At 36.9% G+C, this 20176-nt stretch overlaps 1 protein-coding gene across 2 annotated transcripts in view; it reads right to left on the bottom strand.

Moving 5' to 3' along the window:
- Positions 1 to 731: 731 nt before the first annotated feature.
- Positions 732 to 20176, bottom strand: part of LOC149803513 (uncharacterized) — a 64281-nt gene continuing 44836 nt past the window's right edge. For both annotated transcript variants that reach the window (XM_089953258.1, XM_089953259.1), the window contains exons 9-11: positions 11478 to 11592; positions 8843 to 8929; positions 732 to 7137 (exon numbers count right to left, since the gene is read on the bottom strand). In XM_089953258.1, the coding sequence (XP_089809384.1) occupies positions 7004 to 7137; positions 8843 to 8929; positions 11478 to 11592 (336 nt within the window). In that variant the 3' untranslated portion in view covers positions 732 to 7003. The remainder of the gene's footprint in view (positions 7138 to 8842; positions 8930 to 11477; positions 11593 to 20176) is intronic.

Here is a 20176-nt window from a genome sequence, read left to right as displayed (position 1 = left end):
ATCATTAACCCCATGCACCCAGACTTAAAGGCTTTAAGGCAATGCTCGCGCATGCGGGGTGGCTTATGCTACCTGGGCTGCCTAAATTGGGGAATATTCCCCAATGCGTCAGTATAGCCAACAACGAACTGTATGTTGTCTTCCTTGATTTATTCTTTCCTTCCCTTCAATGCCAAACTGGATTATCACTGTGCATGTGCATGTGATGCATAAACATTGCTCCTGAAAAATACCAGAGAGGAAAACAAAGCAAAGCAAAAATTAGCAAATTAGTATGTGACAAACGAGCTAAAAGCATAAATTACCAATCAGTATGTGACTAATTATCTAAAAATGGAAGCCCAGACTCCCACTATGTATTATAGACGCTGCATAACAGAAACAATGTATACATAATGTAAACAATGCAGTCATGGCAAAACTTCATTCTATGAAGCTACATATAGATCATTAAAATTTTATTCTGCTGAAATGACACAAAAATACACACTAAAGCAGAAACTAGTAATGAGTTGAAATTACTTGGTCGGTAAGAAACTGTCGCAACTAAGAGATCAGTGAAAGTGTTGTATCAGAAACCAATGGCCCTATATAAACTTATGCACAAAGCTTAGTTAATAATACTAGCAAAATAGCTTGAAACATTTCATGGATATTTTACAAACCAACAAAAGAGTATTTTTGAGTTCTCCAAATGGAAATGTGGGAATATAAATAAAACACCAAGAAAATAGAATTCATCTACTTTATTACAACTGCATAACACATTTTTCATTATAATCATTCATCCTATAAGCTTAATACCTCTAGTAACCATTATTTTTTATTACATATTTTATTATCTATATATTTATCCTATAAACTTAATACCTCTAGTAATTACTTTTGATTACATATTTTATTAACTATGACACTTAATATCTATATAATGTGGACTAGATCGATCCCAGTTCAACATGAACCATTTCTAATTGTCAAGTATTTTATCTATTTATATTGTATTCCCCACCCCTTTATACTATGACTGGAAACAATGGGAAGCAAACAATATACAGTATGTATTCGCTTACAAGTCAAACTGCAAACAACAAAGATCCTGATCAGCCATAGCATAATTTGCCTGCTGATCAGGGTCGATCTTGTTCGTTTTAGTAAATACTCCTACCAAACTGCACAGCCCATGATATGCCAGCGCATTATGCGACGGCTGATCTTGGTCTGTGCAGTTTGCAGTTGGACTTGTCTTATAAGCAAATGTATATGGTAGATATGCAAAAACGTCCCCCAAAACCACTCACATCTGAATGATCATGGCTGATGAATAACAGTATCACCTATTTTAAATGGCAGCATGCCAAGTTCTTGATAACCTGAAATACATGCATCCCAATTAAATGTGATGAAAAAAACCCCAAGAAAATATAAAATGGACTAATTTCACTGTTATATTTGGATATATGCAAACAACTGGAAATGTAAATATGGTTATTATGATTACAATGCAAATGAGTTGTTTTATTACTGCAATTTTCTCCTTGAGAACAATCCATTTAGCAATGTGTTAATAAATAATTTGCAACTGCCGATACTCTTTTAAGTCCTATTTTACTAATGAAAATTCAGTACATGCCGAGTAGGGGTCATCCAATAAGGATGACACACAACATTTTTAGAAATCTACGGGTAATATTTAAAACTCTAGAATCTGGATGTTTGCAGTCCATAAAAAATACTGTCAATTCAGATAATTTCCAGGTGATATTTCTAAAGTTATCTGCCAGTGCATATGGACTGATAAACCCTTAGCTCTAAAGGCAGTACAAAAATTATTTTCCCCAAGTTGACAATTTTTTGATTTGAAATGAACTGAGATAATTGTTCAGCTGACTCTTGCAATTCTGGTTGGGTGTCCGACTTTATTCCTTTAGCTTGTAATGGCAGCACCCACTTTGTTTCCCCAGTTGGTAACCCTTTGATGAAGCTGCGAATTTAATTCTTGTCAAGCAGTCTTATATTCAGTTAACAGCTTATTTCAACTTCCTCTGATTATGCTGCACAACTGACACTTCAGCTGCGGCATATTCTTCAATACCATTTCAAATACTATATGATATCAGTGTAGCTTAACTCAGAACCTGAGCTCAGTTGACACATAGGCACTCACAGATGATGAGTCCGAGTCAGATGAAATCTGGGCTTTGTACCAGATGACATCAGACTGTGATATTTATAGTATACTATGAAGGACAAGTATAGACTTTCAGGGTTTGTTCGCAAGACATGTGGCATTAATATATTACACACTACTGTGAATCAGATCATTCTCGACTATTTTTATTCCACCATGTGACATACAGTAAGATATAAATGGATTTAAAATGTCAAACATGGATTTCTATGAATTTAATTACATGATTACTTTATATCCAAAGTGCAGCTATGACTCACCAATGCAAGTCACCCCTTATAGATTGGTATGACTTGAAAAGTACAACCCTGGAGGGTCCAAGATTATTTATTTTTTAAGTCTAAAATAAAGTGGGTGGGGGCTGGAGTGTCAACTTATATCTGACATTCACAAGATGGTATATATGGTAAAAATGTCCAGTTTTACCGTTGGGAAAGTTCTCTTCACTCCATAATACTTTTTTCTTCATTTAGCACTGTCAATATATCAAAACACAGGAAGACAAAAGTGGATTACATTGCAAATAAAAATGTTGGCAAAACAATTCCTTCTCCTATGAAAAGTGTTGTCCCGTCTTGCTTTATCTGCAGCTTTGGCCTGTGATCCTGGGTCACACAGTTAACTTGGGAGATTTATTTTGATTTTTTTAAATAATATTTTTTTGCAAAATGTGATATCAACTAGACATGTTTAGAGAACACAAATGACCTGCCATCTGGCCAACCTTACTGTAAAATGTGCATGTGAAACTGAAAAATTGAAATATTGACTAAACCATGAAGGTGTGAAAATTTAATCAATGCAACTGAAGAATTGTAAGGCTGTATTGTGCTCAACATGATGCACATAGTTTCATGTTGCTATTCCCAATAATACCCAAGAAAATGTTCCCAATAATACCTGAGAAAATGACAAATGCAAAACTCACAACTGAAGCATGAAATGTAGGTGACAGTGCCCTACTTTGGTTACAAAAGTCTTGTAATCAACAGGACACATCTATGTACCACGTTGCAATTTCTTTGGCAAAATTATGATAGAGAAATTGACAAATGCAAAAGCTGCTCATGTTCCTGAAATCTGAAATGAAGATCACTGTGATCCAATTTTGGTAAAACAATGCTGAACTCATTTAGACCATTCTACATACAAGGGTGTTATTTCTGAGGCAAACAATTTCCAAGAAACTGACTGAAACAAAACTTGACTAAGGCATGATGGATGGAAAATGGCAATGCCAAATGTCCTGTACACATTCTTGTGGGAACATAAAATCGGAGCAAAAGCGGAGATACAAACATTGTAGGAATATTCAGACAGTCATGTCTGATGTTTTCCAGAATCTGTCATGGCCATCCATTTTATATCCATTAACTACATGAACAGCTGTTTTGTACCCATATTTTGTCATTTCATAATTTAAGCTGAATGTCTGAAGCAAGAAAATGTTGAAGTGCCACAGCTGTATTTGCATACAGTGACACAGGTATCATTGGTTTTATGACTTCTGCATTAAAAAAAATGTTTGAAAGACATACATCATTATAGCTCTGTTGTCTGATGCAACGTTTGTTTTATCAGATATCACTACTGCACCATCATATAACCAGCACATGTATTTTCCAGAGTAGTGACCTAACCTATGCATAATGGGACCAGATTTGGAAAAGTCATGAAGAACGTCTTGAAATGTTCCAACTTGAAGAAAAAACACTTAGGATTTCTATATACTCTCTTATTTTATATTTTGCTAATCAAATTGCAAGATTCTAAAGTTGTGTATTGTCTGAATGATGATGCTAGATATGTCCAATTTCCACATTAGAAAAGTGACTCTTACAGACAGGTGTTAATTCTACTATGATTCCCAACTATTAAGATAGTCACCTTTTGTAAACTAATATGCTTACTGCACAGCTCTAAATGATGTAACCACAATATCATTATGACATAACTTTCATTTACACCATGTCATCATGACATCACTTTTTTATACACAATATCATTATGACATCACTTTGTTTTGCACAATATCATTATGACAATTTTCATTTACACAATATCATTATGACCACTTTGTTTTGCACAATATCATTAGGACATAACTTTCATTTACACAATGTCATCATGACATCACTTTGTTTTGCACAATATCATTACGACATAATTTTCATTTACACAATGTCATTATAACATCACTTTGTTTTGCAAAATATTATGAGATATTTTCCACAAGCCTTGGGAGACACTGGAAGTCAAATGATCTAGTTGCAATAACAGTTTTCTGAAGTAAAATAAATGAAAAATAAAACAAGACCTTTGGAAATCTTTAGCAAATATGACCTGCTGTAAATCTGCTGTGAAAAGCTTTCTGTTGCCAAAAATCAATGTTGATTAAAAATTGTCATACTGACACAATTACTATTGACAACATACTATTAACAGGGGTCTAAGACCTATAACCTGCCCAAACTGACAAGAGTTCTAAATAAGCATTACACTATTTTGTACTGGCAAATTTTTCTCCACATTTCTGTGTTATGACCTATACAATTTATATGCGATTCTGGATTGCTTTGACCCTCAGCTATGTAAAAAAACAAACTTTTTTAAAGTAGTTAAATACTTCAAAATTTAACAGTAAACCACCCTTGGGTCTGTCATGTTTATATTTTTGTTAAATTATAATCAAATACAGCATAGTAAAAAAACAAAAAGACCTGTATTGCTTTTTACTCAATAAAAATAAATTTTTTAATATGTAAAGAAGACGGGTAAATCACAAAATTGTTGTGATTTTATTAAACAGGAAATGAACTGGCGATTCAATTAACCTTAACATTTAAGATCTAATTGGCTTGCCCATATAAAAATTAAACTGCCCTGAGAAACAGGCAATTGGAATTTCAAAGGCCTGTTAGACTGTTTTCTTGCAAATAAAGTTAATTTGCTGAAAACCATTTATCCTTTTTCAGTCTTGTGACCTTGACCTCTGAACTAATGACTTCAAAATCAAGGCCTTTCTTGTCTTGAATGCAAGCCAACCACAATGATTGGACATGGTTACATGTGTGGGACACAAGTTATTGCATGAAAACCTTTCTTCTTCAGGTCCATCTGACCATGACCTTTGACTTTTTAACCCCCAAAACCAACAAGGAATGTCATTCATCACTCAAGTAGTTTTGTGGAAATAGCATTTCTTCTTTCAGTTTCTGTGACTTTGACAACTAACATTTTGAACAAAAAATGAATGAATACAAAATAAATAAATGTCTTCTTTGTCTCAAATGCAAGCCATCCACAAAGTCTGGCATAAAAAAAAGGTGATAAAGAACCTGAGATAACGCGTGGAAACCATTTTTGTCCTTACAGTCACAGTGGCCTTGACACTGACCCCAAAATAAATAGTGTCTTTCTTATTTCAAATGTAATCCGTTACAAAGATTGGTCAAGGTATCTGGTTTACAAGTAAAAATATTGTGTGTAAACAGTCTCCGTTCATTCAGTCTCTTTGACCTTGGGTTTGATGTTAAACAGATCATTTGTGGAGTTTTCATTCCACATATTTTCCCAAGTAAGCTTATAAAATATAAAATATTTGATGTCCGTATATGGAATTTCCACTTGGAAACAGGTGACATCAAGACAACTCTGGCTGCTTTATCTGCCCTTTCATTACCATTAAGACCAATGTGACAATTCAGCCACTAGAAAAGAATGCTTTTCAAGGTTATATCAACAAATCATGCATCAGTTAAACTTAGGATATTAAGGAGCTGTCGAATTCAAGGTTTTACATGGCTTTCTGTGTGAAAAGGGAATCTGAAAATAGGACTGAAACCTCTCTGATGTGAGGTTTCAATGTAGTTCAAAAATGCAAAATCAATGGGTTTTGTCCTTGCCTCAGATGCAAGCAACTTACAAAGACTGTTAACAGCTGATGGTAAAGAACAAGAGCTGTTGTCTCAAAACTAAATAGGGAACAGACAGATGGAGATTATAAAGGCATACCATATTGCTTTATGGCAAGTATATAAAAAAGGAATGGGGAATTCCTCAATTTTTTTTGACAGATAAAATAAAACGTTGTACAAAAGAATTAAAGATGGTACGACTCTACTGTACTTTCCAAATGAAACTAAAATGTTTCCAACTGAGCAATAAGAAAGATATTTAAAAATTTTGATTTGAGGAAATAAATTTGAGATGTATAGTGAAACTATAAGTCAGACTCTTAGGTGGCCTCCATATGATCCATGCAATACATGAGACTAGTAAATGCCTAATTGATCTCTGTAACTGATACAAGGTGCTGCAGCAATGCCTTCTGGTTTTAAGCAAAGAACAATTATTCAGACCAAAATTAAACTGGACACAACCTGGACGATAGAGGCTGCCACAGAAGGCGTCTCAAATGATGCAGCAAAGCACATGTGAAACATGACATCATCTCATTAGTATCATGATGCAAGACATCACCTCGCATCTAATCAGTCGGGGAAATAGTTTCTCAAAATTTTGGGAAAGTCTCATACTGGCATCACATGGATCCATAGAAGATTCTGGTTGAATAAGACTACAGATCAGAGGACTGGACAGATTAAAATGTACTACACAAAGCATAATCAGACCTACTTATGTATGAATAAGTGATGAAAACATCTTGAATATAAAGAAATTGGACAGAATTTTGCAAAATTAATATGAACTACATTCATAAAATGTAGGACTATGACTCAGTTCCGAATGAAAAATATGGTTTCTGGAATTCATTACAGAAACTACTGTATGTATGTATATTGGCTATTGGGACTATTCATTAGGTACAAAAGACGGTTTTTCAGGAAATGTGCATCCTGAACGCTTAATGATGACATTAGCTGCATAGTGTCCACATCTGATACACTCTGCCATGCTCTTCCTTGCTACCAGCCGAGCTAGAAAACCTGAAATATACACACAAAAAGTACTTGATTCAGCAGCAAAGCAAATTATAGTGGTCCCACACTATAAGACTGTTCTGAGGAGCCCCAAACGTCTACTGTGACATAGATGCATTAAACTGGGGTACATTATATGGAAAAAATAATTCAATCAGTACAACTAGATACATTACCATACACCTTTTATATCAGGGGACTTTTGTTACACTGATCTACTTTATTGTGAGGGAAAACTGTTTTCTTGCTGAGAAAGTTTACGATACCTTTAAATATAGACTTGCTGGTTGAGAATTGATGCCACACCAATATTCAGCCCCCAGTTATAATAGGACCGGTGTCTTATTCACATTATCACAATCATATTTACAAAGAATTGTAATTATAATAAAACAATGGTCTAAGTAATTTCAGAAACAGTAATTGCCTGTACTTTCGTATTATTTTAAGAATGACTGTCATGTAAAGAATTATTTTTCTTTGATGTAAAGTTTAATTTGTATATAGGAAAACATTTAAAATCAAATAAAAATGTCTTAAAAATCAAATATTTGAGAACATAAACCAGCTGATATTTTCAGATCAGTTGTACGATATTATTCTTTCAGATTCCTGTCTTCCTTCATTTGGGTAGGTTCTCTTCATTATTCAATCAATGATATAAAACATTTAGTCAAAAATACTTGGCTCCAAGATTTATTTTGTGAAACCAACAGTTAAGTAGCATAATCTTCAATCATTGTTTTCAAAAATTAAATGAATAAACATTTCTCACATTCTCATGAGTTCCTTAACCTTGCAATCTGGATGATTTCCATTCTAAATCGATTCATTTTCCAGCAATTTATAACACTATTTTTTCAACTATGTTTCCTTTTCTCAAAATAAATATTTATAAAAATGAATCAACAGAAAATTATCAAAAGATCCATTTTCCCTTTAGCCCCCATCCAAATAGAAGTCTCCTACATCTGATACCAAATGCCATTTTTCACCACACTTGGCTGAATAAAATCACTGCCTTGAAGATGGTTCGCAATGACCTTGTTTACATATTGCTCATTGTCCAAAACATGGAGACAATATATGGGTCATTGTACTGAAATCTGGACATCATCCTCACATGATGTAATCACGAATGACTTTATCAATTGATATATCTGATAATATGCCTAAATATATAAATCAAATTATGCCAAAAAATCATGTTAATTATTACATTACAATAAAATCTCTAATGAATATGCAAAAGGCAACTCATCTGTATACAAAATAAGGAAGGAACTAAAGGAGTGAAAACAGAACAGCAAAACATCGTAGCTGACTTTAGAAAGTACAGAATCAACTGCTTTAGTAGCATGTCCATAAAGATGGGCGTGTAACACTATCAACAATATACCAAAATGAAGAGGACTAGAATTTTGCAGTTTATTTTATTATTTGGTACAAAAATGAAAGAAGAAAAAAAAAAACCACCCCAAAATCATCAAATAGAATAGCAGGTGCCTTTGGACAAACAATAGCAATGTGTAAGAGAAGTCTGAGAAAGTAAAATGTCGCCAATCCCAAGCAACTTATTAGGGAAAATTTGGTGAAGTCACTATACTTCTAAAATCCGAGTACTGGAGAAAAGAAAATAAGACTGCATATTTTCTTGACTTTCTGGCACATAAAGACATGTCAACTTACAACATCATAATTATGTTCTTACCACCAACAAATGCATCTCCAGCTCCATTACAGTCCACTATGTCTTTCTGGTCTATAGGAATCACTGGATATTCCTCCACTTTACCATCTAGAAAGCAGAAAACACATCACTTGTACGTTTGATAATGAATCTATAATATAGCTCAAAAAAGATTAAACCATGGGATTCAAAATGATTAAAGTAATAGTATGGTCCTTTCGCGAGTTAATTTTCTATAATTTTAACGAGTTATTTTTAATGAGCCACTATTGCAGCCATACTGAATCAAAGATCAACACCTTTCTTGATACAAGACAGACTAGAGACCACTAGAAAATTAGTGATTTTCAATGTGTTCATTTTAGTAGCCATAATGGATGTCTCCTGGGCACCATTTTCATTTAGGACCAGCTAGTTATCATAAGACTTTTAGTAAAAATATCAAACTGACCATCAATTCTTTGGCAGTGGCAGCAAGATTCTCAAGATAGCTGCCATGGTGGCTATATTGGATGTCAGATTGACACAATTTTCATACAGGACCAACTTGACAGGACTTCCCATTTATATAGGGTAGCATCAGGAAGATTTTCATGCTGGTCGTATTTGAGGTCAGACCTACAACATTTTCATTAATCAGTTTTCTGGCTAAAACCGTATATCAATATGACTTTCCATTTAAGTGGATAGTAATAACAAGATTTTCAAAGTAACCACTGTAGCAGCCATATTGGATGTCTGGACAGCATCATTTTCATTTAGCAACAGCTAGACACAAGTCTTCTGGTGAAAAATCCAGTAGCAGTGATAAGGAAATGGCTGCCATCGTGGCCATATTGGTTATCAGATTGGCATTTTCATTTAGGATAAGCTAGATCTCATAAGAAGTCTTTAAGTGCAAACTCCATGCTGATATGACCATACATTTAGGATAAGTAGCAATAACAAGATTTTCAAGATGGCTGCATTGTTGATCATATTAGACATCAGATCAGCACCATTTTCATTTGTGATAAACTAAATATAAGAAGTCTAATGGTGCAAACTCCATGTTGATTTGACCATACATTCAATAGAAGTATGATAAAAAAGATTCAAGATGGCTGCTGTGGTGACCATATTGAATGCCTGTGAACAGCACCATGTTCATTTGCTTGATTCATTTTTTGTGAGGGTTTAACACCAATTTTCAGCAAATGATAGCAGCCAGCATATTTGGTAATGGAAGATAGCTACTGGCAAGGTTTCTCACATACACACATTGGTCAAGCCGAGACTCTAAAACCTACACAAGACAGGTGCAATGCAATGTGGCCCCTGTGTTTGTTAGGACCATCTAAACCTTGAGATGAACAGTTGTGTAAAATTCATGTCATTCATCTAAGCAGTTTATAAAAAGTAGTGATAACAAACTTGTGCTAAGGGATTAACAGATGCTAAGGGATTAACAGATGCTGGATGCTGCACAACAGGCCGTCCCATAAGTTCTAGCAAGAGTCATTTGAAGAGACTGATACTTTAATTGCCAAAAAGAATATCCAAGATAAAATCATTATCTTTTTTTAACCTGCTAAATGCTGGGACCATCTCCGATGCACTTCAGCAATAACAAGATTTTCAAATCCGCTGCTGTGGTTTACAGAATGGATGTCAGATATGCACCATTTTCATCTTGGACCAACGTGTCTTTTGCTGAAACCCCATGTTGATTTGAAAATCCAATCAGGAGGAGTAGTGATACCAAGAATTTCAAGATGGCTACTGTGGTGGTCATACTGGACATCAGCTTGGCCCCATTTTTATTTGGGATGAACAAGACATCACAAGAAGTCTGTTAGCACACAGTCCATGATGACATATTTTCAGGATGAGTACTGATAACAAGATTTTAAGATTGCTTCAGTGGTGACCATATTGGACATTACATCTGAACTATTTTTGTTTAGGTCAAACTAGACAATACAAGAAGTTGTTTACTGAAATCCCCGTGTGTTTATGACCATCCATTCAGGTGTAGCAACAAGATTTTAAGGATTACCACTGTGGTATCCATAATGTGTGAGTGACACCATTTTCACTTAGGACAAACAAAACATCAACGAAGTCTTGGTAAAAACCCATGTCAAAGCAACTTCCATTCAGTAGGAGTACCGATGGGATTTTCAAGATGGCTGCTGTGGAGGCCATATTGGACTTCAGATCAGCACCATCTTCATCAGGGACATCATAAAAAGTCTTTTAGTGAAAACCCCACACTAACAAAATCATCCATTCAGGAGAAATGAGGATAAAAAAGATTTTTAAGATGGCTATTGTGGTAGCCATACTGGAAGTGCAAGATGCATCACTTTCATTTAGGATCAACTAGACCATGGGTGAATGTGTAAGTCAAGTTTTATGGCAAACGTGCAAAAGGATTGACAGGAAAGAGTCCATTCCGTAAGCTCTCCTTGACTCCTTGTAGCAGAGCTACAAACTTCATTCCTGGAGGTTTCATATTCTTCTCTTAAAGTATTAAGACCCTAACTAGAAGCCAAACCCTATGACTATTTAAAAAAAATATGGAAATATTTAATTTTGCACTTAGTTTCTTGCATATTTGAAAAGTCTGAATACAAATATTATTTTCAAGAAAAGCAACAATAGTTATTCAAACCAGATGCAACAATGGTTGGATCTTCTCCCTGTGTAATAACAACAGTCCTTTTCCTGCTTTTATTCTCCTTCTTCCACTCTGTTATTTTCTGGGCAATCTCCTTTCTGTCAGTGGTCTAATAAAAAGAGAAGGTAGTAAAGATATATGCAAGAATGACTCTAAACTTTGGATGATGTCCTAAAATTTATTAATTATTTTTTTAAATTCTGTTCCAGGCAATTTATTAATAATCCAACATGTTTTATTACACAAAAGACATCTGTGATTGCATAATCAAAACAAAAGTATCATAAATGACATGTACATAATACACTGCCCATTTAGTAAATAATCATATTTTACTTTTTATACTGAACACCCTTTTAGTGGTTGGATACTTGTGTACTATGCAATTGTTGCTAAGTGATGCCAAGCACTGATTAATGAAAGAAACTATTTTATTGGTCAATCACAGTGACAGTTACATCACAGCATTTACTAGACTTTGGATTAGCAGAAGGGTTTTCATTTTCCTAAAGTGATGTGTGGTTTTGAGTTTTGTGATTTAATTAAAGTTAATTTGCAGACACCATTTCTTGTCCTTCAATCTATGTGATCTTGAACTTTGACCTATTGACACCATTCTTGTTTTAAATGCATGTCATCACACAACTTGGTCAAGGTTTGTGGCACAGACCTTTAGTTGTTTTGTGGAAATTCTTTTCTTTTGGAGCCCCTTTTAACCTGGCTTTAACCTCTTAACCCTAAAAATGGCATTGCCTTCCTCGTCTTAACTACAAGCCATGCACAAACTTTAGCCAAGGCATGTAGTACAGAACTTAACTAGTCTGGAGGAAACCACAATTTTTCCTAGTAAAATATGTTTCTTCAAAAATACTTACCCAATCATACTACCTTAGGAAAATTAACACTACCTCACAAATCCAGCCCTCCCAGACACTACTTTTAGCTAAAGAGAGCTAAAAGTTGTCTGCTGACTTCTTTGGCAGTCAGGCAGAGGGATCGTCTCTTACATATAAGACTTGGCAGCACATTGTAAGAATATCCCAGTTATTACTGGAGCAGAGGGCATGCTCACTATGGATGTAACTGCAGGAGGCTGGGAGGGTGTACGTGTATTATGACTGGATAAGTATTTCCCAAGAAACATATTTTACTAGAAAAATTGGTTTGTTCTTAGAATACATTACCCAATCATAATACACCTCTCCTTCCATAACTCGCACACAATGGGGGCCACAAACATAGACCACACTATAAGTGAGGTGCGAGTTACCGAGGGACCTCCAAAAATTGAATAAAATCGCTTTGACATCAAGAAAACAGTGGTGGTGGTGGTGGGGGGGCGCGTTAAGGAACTGGACTGTTTAATGACTGAATCCTCATTTTACAATCACATCGATAATAATTTTTAAAAATGCACTTTTTCAAATGAATTTGTTCGTTATTCTGTTTTTTTAAAAAAAATTCTTCAAAATATCCATTATATGAAAGATCATTCCAACTGGTTGGAACCATTATGTGTATGTGAAGAATCTGTATTACATCACTGCTTTTTGTTTTCTTGATGAGTCTGGTTCCCGTAATGGTGTTTAATAGTATCTTGCCAAATCGGTAGTCCATAATTTGGGAACCAGACTAACTGTTGATACACCACCAAACAAGATTCCTTTTTTTTTCTTTCAAAAACACGCAACATTTATTTCGTGATACGTCTACGTCGAAACTCAATTTTTATTGTTCAATTAGTACAATGTTAATGTCGTGATTTCAGTGGAAGTAATAATGAAATTGCTTATCATCCCTGAGGATATCTCTAAATGCCAGTTCAAGAATTCTCTGAAACTCGCTTGCTCACAATGGTCCGTATCTGTGAAACCAAGCTCTATATTTTACGAAGTATTCATTTTTCGCTTGGCTGCCTTGTTATTTTTTATCACAGTTATGAAAGAGTAGGTGAATTTAAGGTAGTTTCTGTTACATACACAATATCGTTTATTACAGTTTTTTCGATTGATCAAATGAAGCGAGTTCACCCGACATACGACCGAAGACGCTAGATTTTAGGTTAGTCCGAATTTTGTGCCTTTTAACTTTTCTTTTATTCCACCTCCTTTTTTTCTATTCAAAAGACATAATTAACGTGATAATACAAAGGAGGCCAGCTTTAAATTCAGTGCAACAATACAACAGATACTTCCGCAAGTTAGTTATCAAAACATGGCCGGCACTTATTAAGGTTCTCAGAGAAGCGCTCGCAGACATAGCTGTTACGGTAGATTGACGTATTTTACGTTTAATTACAAGAGGACACATTGCATTTATGACGATTACACTTAAAAGAAACTAAAAGATGGATCTAGAACACAAATTTCAATTGATAAATTTCTTTATTTAATTTGTATTTATTAATGTACTACCTCCACGCGGCGTAAGTGACATTTTCATTGATCGAAATTTCCTTACATATCATTAATTGCGGTGTACTAGGAATGTCGTTTGGAAAGAAAATGTAAAAAATTGTATGAGCTATTTTTAAATTTGACATTTCATAATGTTGATTAAAATTTCCAGGTCCCATCTACCGTTTTCAACGATAAAACGAGCAATACATCAAAGCTTCTGTTACCAATTTTGATTGCGATTTTCTTCAAGTTTGATAAATAGGGATACACTTTCTGGGTATTTTCGGGTTGAAAAAATGGGATCCACGCCTGACACCGCGTTATAAGCGGGTTCGCGAGTTATCAGGGCATGAGTTATCGAGGGAGTGGTGTACCATAAGAAAATAGGTAAGACGTGGAGGGAAGTACATCACCTTACCCTGGAGATACCATCTCTGATCCCCTAAGGTATTAGGACAGCTTCTAGATAACCTGACTGGAGAAGACTCCATCTGTCGGGGCTTCAAAAGAAGAAAAAATCCTGCAAATCTGACAGAAGTCAATAAGCCATGTCTTAAGAAGCTATTGATCTATCTGGAAGGGACACCTTTTGAGCTGCGGATATAGGTCCTACCAGATCAAACAGGCCTCTCTGGGTGACAGATCTCGGTCATAAAAGCTAGAGAATGTGGACTCCAATCTCCATTCTACAGCCTGACTGATGTCAGTTATCAAACAGTTCTGGTCTGATGCTCTGTTGGTGGCAACTGCTTGAACCTCTTGAGCTGAAGTGCATAAAGTTCATTGAGCTAGGGTTATTTCCCTATATGCTGAGCGAATAACCACCATACTCCAGGACATGATATTCTGTTCTGATAGATTTTCCCTTCCTTTTATGAGAAGCAGAAAGAGGCTTAATCTCCCTCGACGCAACAGTGATGTTCATATTAATCAATCACCTGAAAACCTGGACTGGGTCTTGTAGGTGGCTTCTAGTTGAAGTGTCCAGAGGATACATAGGGTTTGTGACAAAAGTTTAGCTACCTGTAGAAGAGAGACAGTTCTTGGCAAAGAAAGAGGATGTCATCATGAATAAGGGTGACCCATCTTGTCTGAACTTGCATGTACACTGGGTCTGCTGACAGGGCATGTATTTTGAGAATTCTGCCTGCAGTTGCAAATGCCATGAGGAAGCAGGTCTTGAAGGAAAAGGAGCGCCAGAGATGCCCCTGAAGATGGTTTAAAAGGTGTCTTATCCAGCCAGGTTAATACCCAAGATAGGTTCCACCTTGGGCCTATGGTTAACGTTTCTGGTTGTGTATACATAAAGTTGGTGAGAAGGTCGGATAAGTCCTGGGATATCCTTTATCTGTTGATGAAAGGTGACTGCAATCAGTGATCATTAACCTTGGATTGTACTTGGCGCTAACTTGCTCTCTTCAAAGAACCAGAGAAGGAAGTTAGCTATCTGTGGTATTGATGCCTGGAGAGGTTAGATATGTTCGTTTGTGCACCAATGGATAAAACTGTCATTGACATCATATGCTTTCAGAGTGAAGGGCCAACGTGCCTGAGCAATTCTCTCAATGACTAGTTGAAAAAATGTTAAACTTTGAGGGCCTGTTTGTGATAATCCAGACGTGCAGGTTCAAGGCTCTGGACAGGGATGAAACAACTGCCATCGTGGTTATACGAGTAGATAAAGGGAAACCCGAATTACGTGGGGTTTCTGAGGGAAGATTCACAACCTCTTCCGATGAGTGGTGTGATGAGGCTGAGGCTACAGGCTCTCATTACCTTGCTTTCTGTATCACTTTGGAATCAAAGGTTTTGGGAGGGTTGATGTACGAGTTCAGGTTGGTCCAATCCAACAATAAGGCATCCACTGCTCAAGCTGTTGGGTCCAGGATGGGAGAGACAAAGGGTGTGGTTTTTGGGTACAGATCTGAGCGACAACCGAGGGATGGAGAGACCATAACTTCTGTACTACTTGATTGTTCCGAGATGAAGGGTCGGTCAATACGCTGAGGAGTCCTGAGATTTGGTGAACCTGAAGGGCTTGTTGATAACACCACTTCAAAAAGTCCCACACCATGATGCAAGGGTATGGGACTGGGGTTCATCCTCATTGCTGAAGATAAATCACCATTGTAGGATGGAGTTCCTCCTTGTTGTTTGAGATAAGTCTCACACCATGGTGCAAAGGTCTGGGGACTGGGGTACTCCTTGTTGAAAATAAATCACCACTGTAGGATCGAGTTTGTCCTTGTTGTTTGAGATAAGTCCGACAACATGATGCAAAGCTCTATTGACTGGAGTCCTCCTTGTTGCTGGGGATAAATAACCATTGTAGGATTGATATAACCCTTGTTATTGAGAGAAGTCACAACTGTAAAGCCTCAGTTGGGGTGCCCTGAATTGATATATAATGTTGTAGGTGAATCACAGGAAATGTTCCGAGAGCCTTATGAATAGAGACATGCAGGTATGCGTCATCTAAACCTGCAGTGATGGGAAATCCTCTCTCATGAATATCATTTAAAACGCACTGTGGTGTTTCTAGTGACAACCAAGGGGGCCTGGATAAATGGATTGTGTGTGCTTTGGGCAATGACCAGACATAGAAAGTCATTTGCAACTGGGACCAAGAAAAAGGTGTGGAACCCTTTCACTGCTATGCAACTGTTGAAGCTTCGATAGGACGGCTTTCAGAGGTTTGTATCCTATGAGTGGCCCTTGGATCCTTTTGTTGATTCCTCATACTATCCTTATATTGACACTGTGGTTGCAGAAGGAAGGGAAATGCGTCTCCTTGATGGCTTGTTAGCATACTTCATCCATCAGAACGTTAAACATAAGATAGAGGATGAAGGCCATGCTCTTAGGTTGAGACTGACTCCCATGCATGCCCTGAGTTATGCTGAGTGGGAGAAGATTAGTAATGTTCCATTGGTGGGAAAATAGCCACAGAGAACAAAAGTCCAACAATGAAGTCACGGTAAAGATTTTGCCCAATAATTGTGCAGTGTCAACAAAGGTCATCCATTCCATGGAGTGTGGCTATGTCATCCCCAGTGCAGCATGATTACTGTCAATGCTGCAATTCTGAATGAAAAGCTGGTGGGAGTGAAAATGTTAGAACCACTGAAGAGCTGATGATGAAGTACGTAACTTTCCCAGACTGCAAATGTTACTAAATTCAGAACCTTCTGTTCATCGTAAGATCAACAGGTGCTGGTGCTGGTGAATGATGTTGATGGAGTCAGAGGACAAAGCTACAGGGGCAGGAAAACTTCCTGAATCGAGGTTTGGAAGGCGGAATCTTCCTGTGCCCTCATGTAGGGTAGAATAGATAACAGTACTGGTAGAACAAGCCATCATCATGGTTGTGTGGCGTGAGGCTATGGTCCCCTGTAATGCATGAGATTTACCTGGCAAAGAGGATGAGGTCTGTCACTCACTAAACTCGTGAAACACCCTGAATTTGAAACCAAGACTTCGAGACAGTTGCTGAGTAAAGAGGCTCTTCTCTTGCAAAAGTGTATAGAAACTGCAAAGTGACATCTGTTGAAGCATGAGGATCTACTTGTGGTATCATGCTGAACAAGCAACATGAGGTGGTACGAGTTAGACTGGTCCCTGCACATGGCTGTAAAGGTCGGGTTTGACATACTGAAAGCCCAGGCTGTTATTGAGCCCAGAATACTGATGTTGGGCCCTTCGTGATCTCTAATATATGGCCTAGGCCAGTCGCAACAGAAATAGGTCATCAGTGTGAGGAGGATATCATCAGGATCATCAGTTGGGATGGGTTATGGTATATTAGATCCATGTAACCTGTCCGCATGTCTGCTGAATGAGAAGGAACTTGGCTGTTTGTAAGCTCTGTCCCATTCTGTAGGAGAAATCGAGGATGAAAGGTCCTTCCAAAAATGATGGGACCTGTGGTGGTGTCTTGGGTGCAAGAGCTGTTTCCAAGCATGTCAATATCTGACACTTCATGGCTAAAGGGTAAGTTGAATTATCTCCCTTGTTCCCATAAAAGATTCACACTGATGAAAAAAAAAAAAAGCATGCAGGCTGTTGACATCTTCGGTCTGAACTCTATGTTGTTTGTGCTTTCCTAATCTGTATGACAAAACAGCAAAATGGATAAAGCTGTAGTCCTGCACCTGTCTTAAAACACAATGTCTGTGCACAGCTAAATCATTAAAAGGGTGACCCAGAAATTGAGAAGTCTAATAAAGAAAGGAAGCATACAGGTAAAATCTAATGACAATACCACCTGTTTATAAACCTGTGTGCCTACACATGTGATGTTTGAATACCATGTGGGTGCATAGCTATACCAAATGATGGTTACCTGGAAAAAGTGATAGCAGACGATTATAATTACACTGCGTACCTGTAGGTAAGGTCAAGGACAGCCTGTACAGGTATAATCATTTAAGCATAGTGTTCCAAGACTAAAATTACTATGGTAAAAGAACTCACCTTTATATACAAGGACAGAATTATACATATGTAAGGAGTTCTTCATATTATAAAGACATACATGTAAATAATGTAGCCCAAACCTAACTTATGAAGTCGCATAGGCTACATGTGCAAGTGACAAAGTGCTTGATAAATATGATTTAAAGTTTATACATATAAACATGACTCAAAGGCCGCCTGTAGAAACATGCATGCACAGGAGGAGACTGAATAAACCACGTATTAAGCACTGACCTGTACTTGTCCGACCAGAAATGCACCAGTGTCCAGATTACACACAAAACCTTCACGTAAAAGGGAACTGATGCACTGTTTTAGAGATGTAAACATTAGGTGCAACAAAATCCATTATGAGGCAATACTTGTAGAGAAAAAAGCCCAGAGACCATCGTACAAGTAAATACATTAAAGTTGGTGCCAGGACACTACAATAGCCTTGGATAAAAACTCACCACCAATATGTATCCATTTGTAAAGGAATTACACATATATAGAGTTAAATGAGCACTAGAGACTTGCTTGTATAAAATAAATATAGTACAAACTGACTGAAGTTGCTAAGGCTCCACGTGCAAGTACCTAAATGTGTGACAACAAAGGGTGGCAACTTGTAAAGGCTCCAACGTGTAGTGGTATATCTTCCACAAAGATTCTGGCTTTTGCAAGGGCCTCTTGTGACGAGAGTATGCTTCTTGGCATTAGCGGAAGTAATAACTGGGATATTCTTACACTGTTCTGCCAAGTCACTCGGTCCAACTGCCAAATAGGTCAACTTTTAGGTCCCTTTAGCTAAAGGTAGTATCTGGTAGGGGTGGACTTGCGAGGTAGTGGTAGTTCTCCTAAGGTATTAAGATTGGGTATCGTATTCGAAGAAGAAATAATGTTTCCTTCTTTCAGTCCACATGGCTATACCTATATGCCTAAATCTAACACAATCCTTTTCAAATTTTGTAGTTAGAAAGCCTATTACCAATAGAGCTAAGGAACCAATTTTTCAAGAAAAATATTTCTTCAGCAGTACTTATCTGATCTTATTACCTTAGTTGTACTGCCACTACTCTGCAAATCCAGCCCTCCCAGCCAAAGTTTTAGCTATGGGAGCTAAATGTTCTCTGGCCACATGTGGCCATCAGAATGATCTCCCCTTTATGTTTTGTACCCCAGTTACTAATGAAGCAGAATGTGCTCTCCTAGTAGGATGTTCCTGCAGGGAGCCTGGGAGGGTACATCTGTATTATGATTGCATAAATATTACCTAAGAAACATATTTTACTGGAGAAATTTGTTTCTTCTTCAAATATATTATTCAATAATAGTACCTTTTGAGAATGAGTAAAAGGTGGAGGGAGTTACATTCACTTACACAGAGAAATCATATCCTATTAAGTGAGGCAGCCTTATGACTGAGAAGCCAGTTTGTATGATATCAACTGGGAACAGTTTCCCTTGAAAGCAATACTTACTGAGATTGCCTTAACTTTACAAGCCAAAAAAGTGTAACAAGTTCATTTGATATTGGGTTAATTCTCTGTATGCAGAATGGACAACCCATCTTATCCAGGATGATCAAGCCTGCACTGAGATGTCATCCTTTCCCTCTTTCAGAGTCTTATCACTGGCCTGATTCTTTTAGGTACCACTTCAAAATTCACACCAGGTCCTATAGATGACCATCAGCTCGAAGGTTCAAGGCAGAAAAGAGAGTGGCTATAAAAATTTGATTGCCTTTGAGTGGGAGCCTGTTTTTGGCAATGAAGGCAAGTCTGTCACAAGTGACACTAACCTATCCTTCAGAAACGCAGGCGGTTTGGTATAACT

Source organism: Sinohyriopsis cumingii, chromosome 3, assembly GCF_028554795.1.
Source record: "Sinohyriopsis cumingii isolate HCF-2022 chromosome 3, ASM2855479v2, whole genome shotgun sequence".
Lineage (NCBI taxonomy): Eukaryota > Metazoa > Mollusca > Bivalvia > Unionida > Unionidae > Sinohyriopsis > Sinohyriopsis cumingii.
This window is presented reverse-complemented; position numbering and strand designations above follow the sequence as displayed.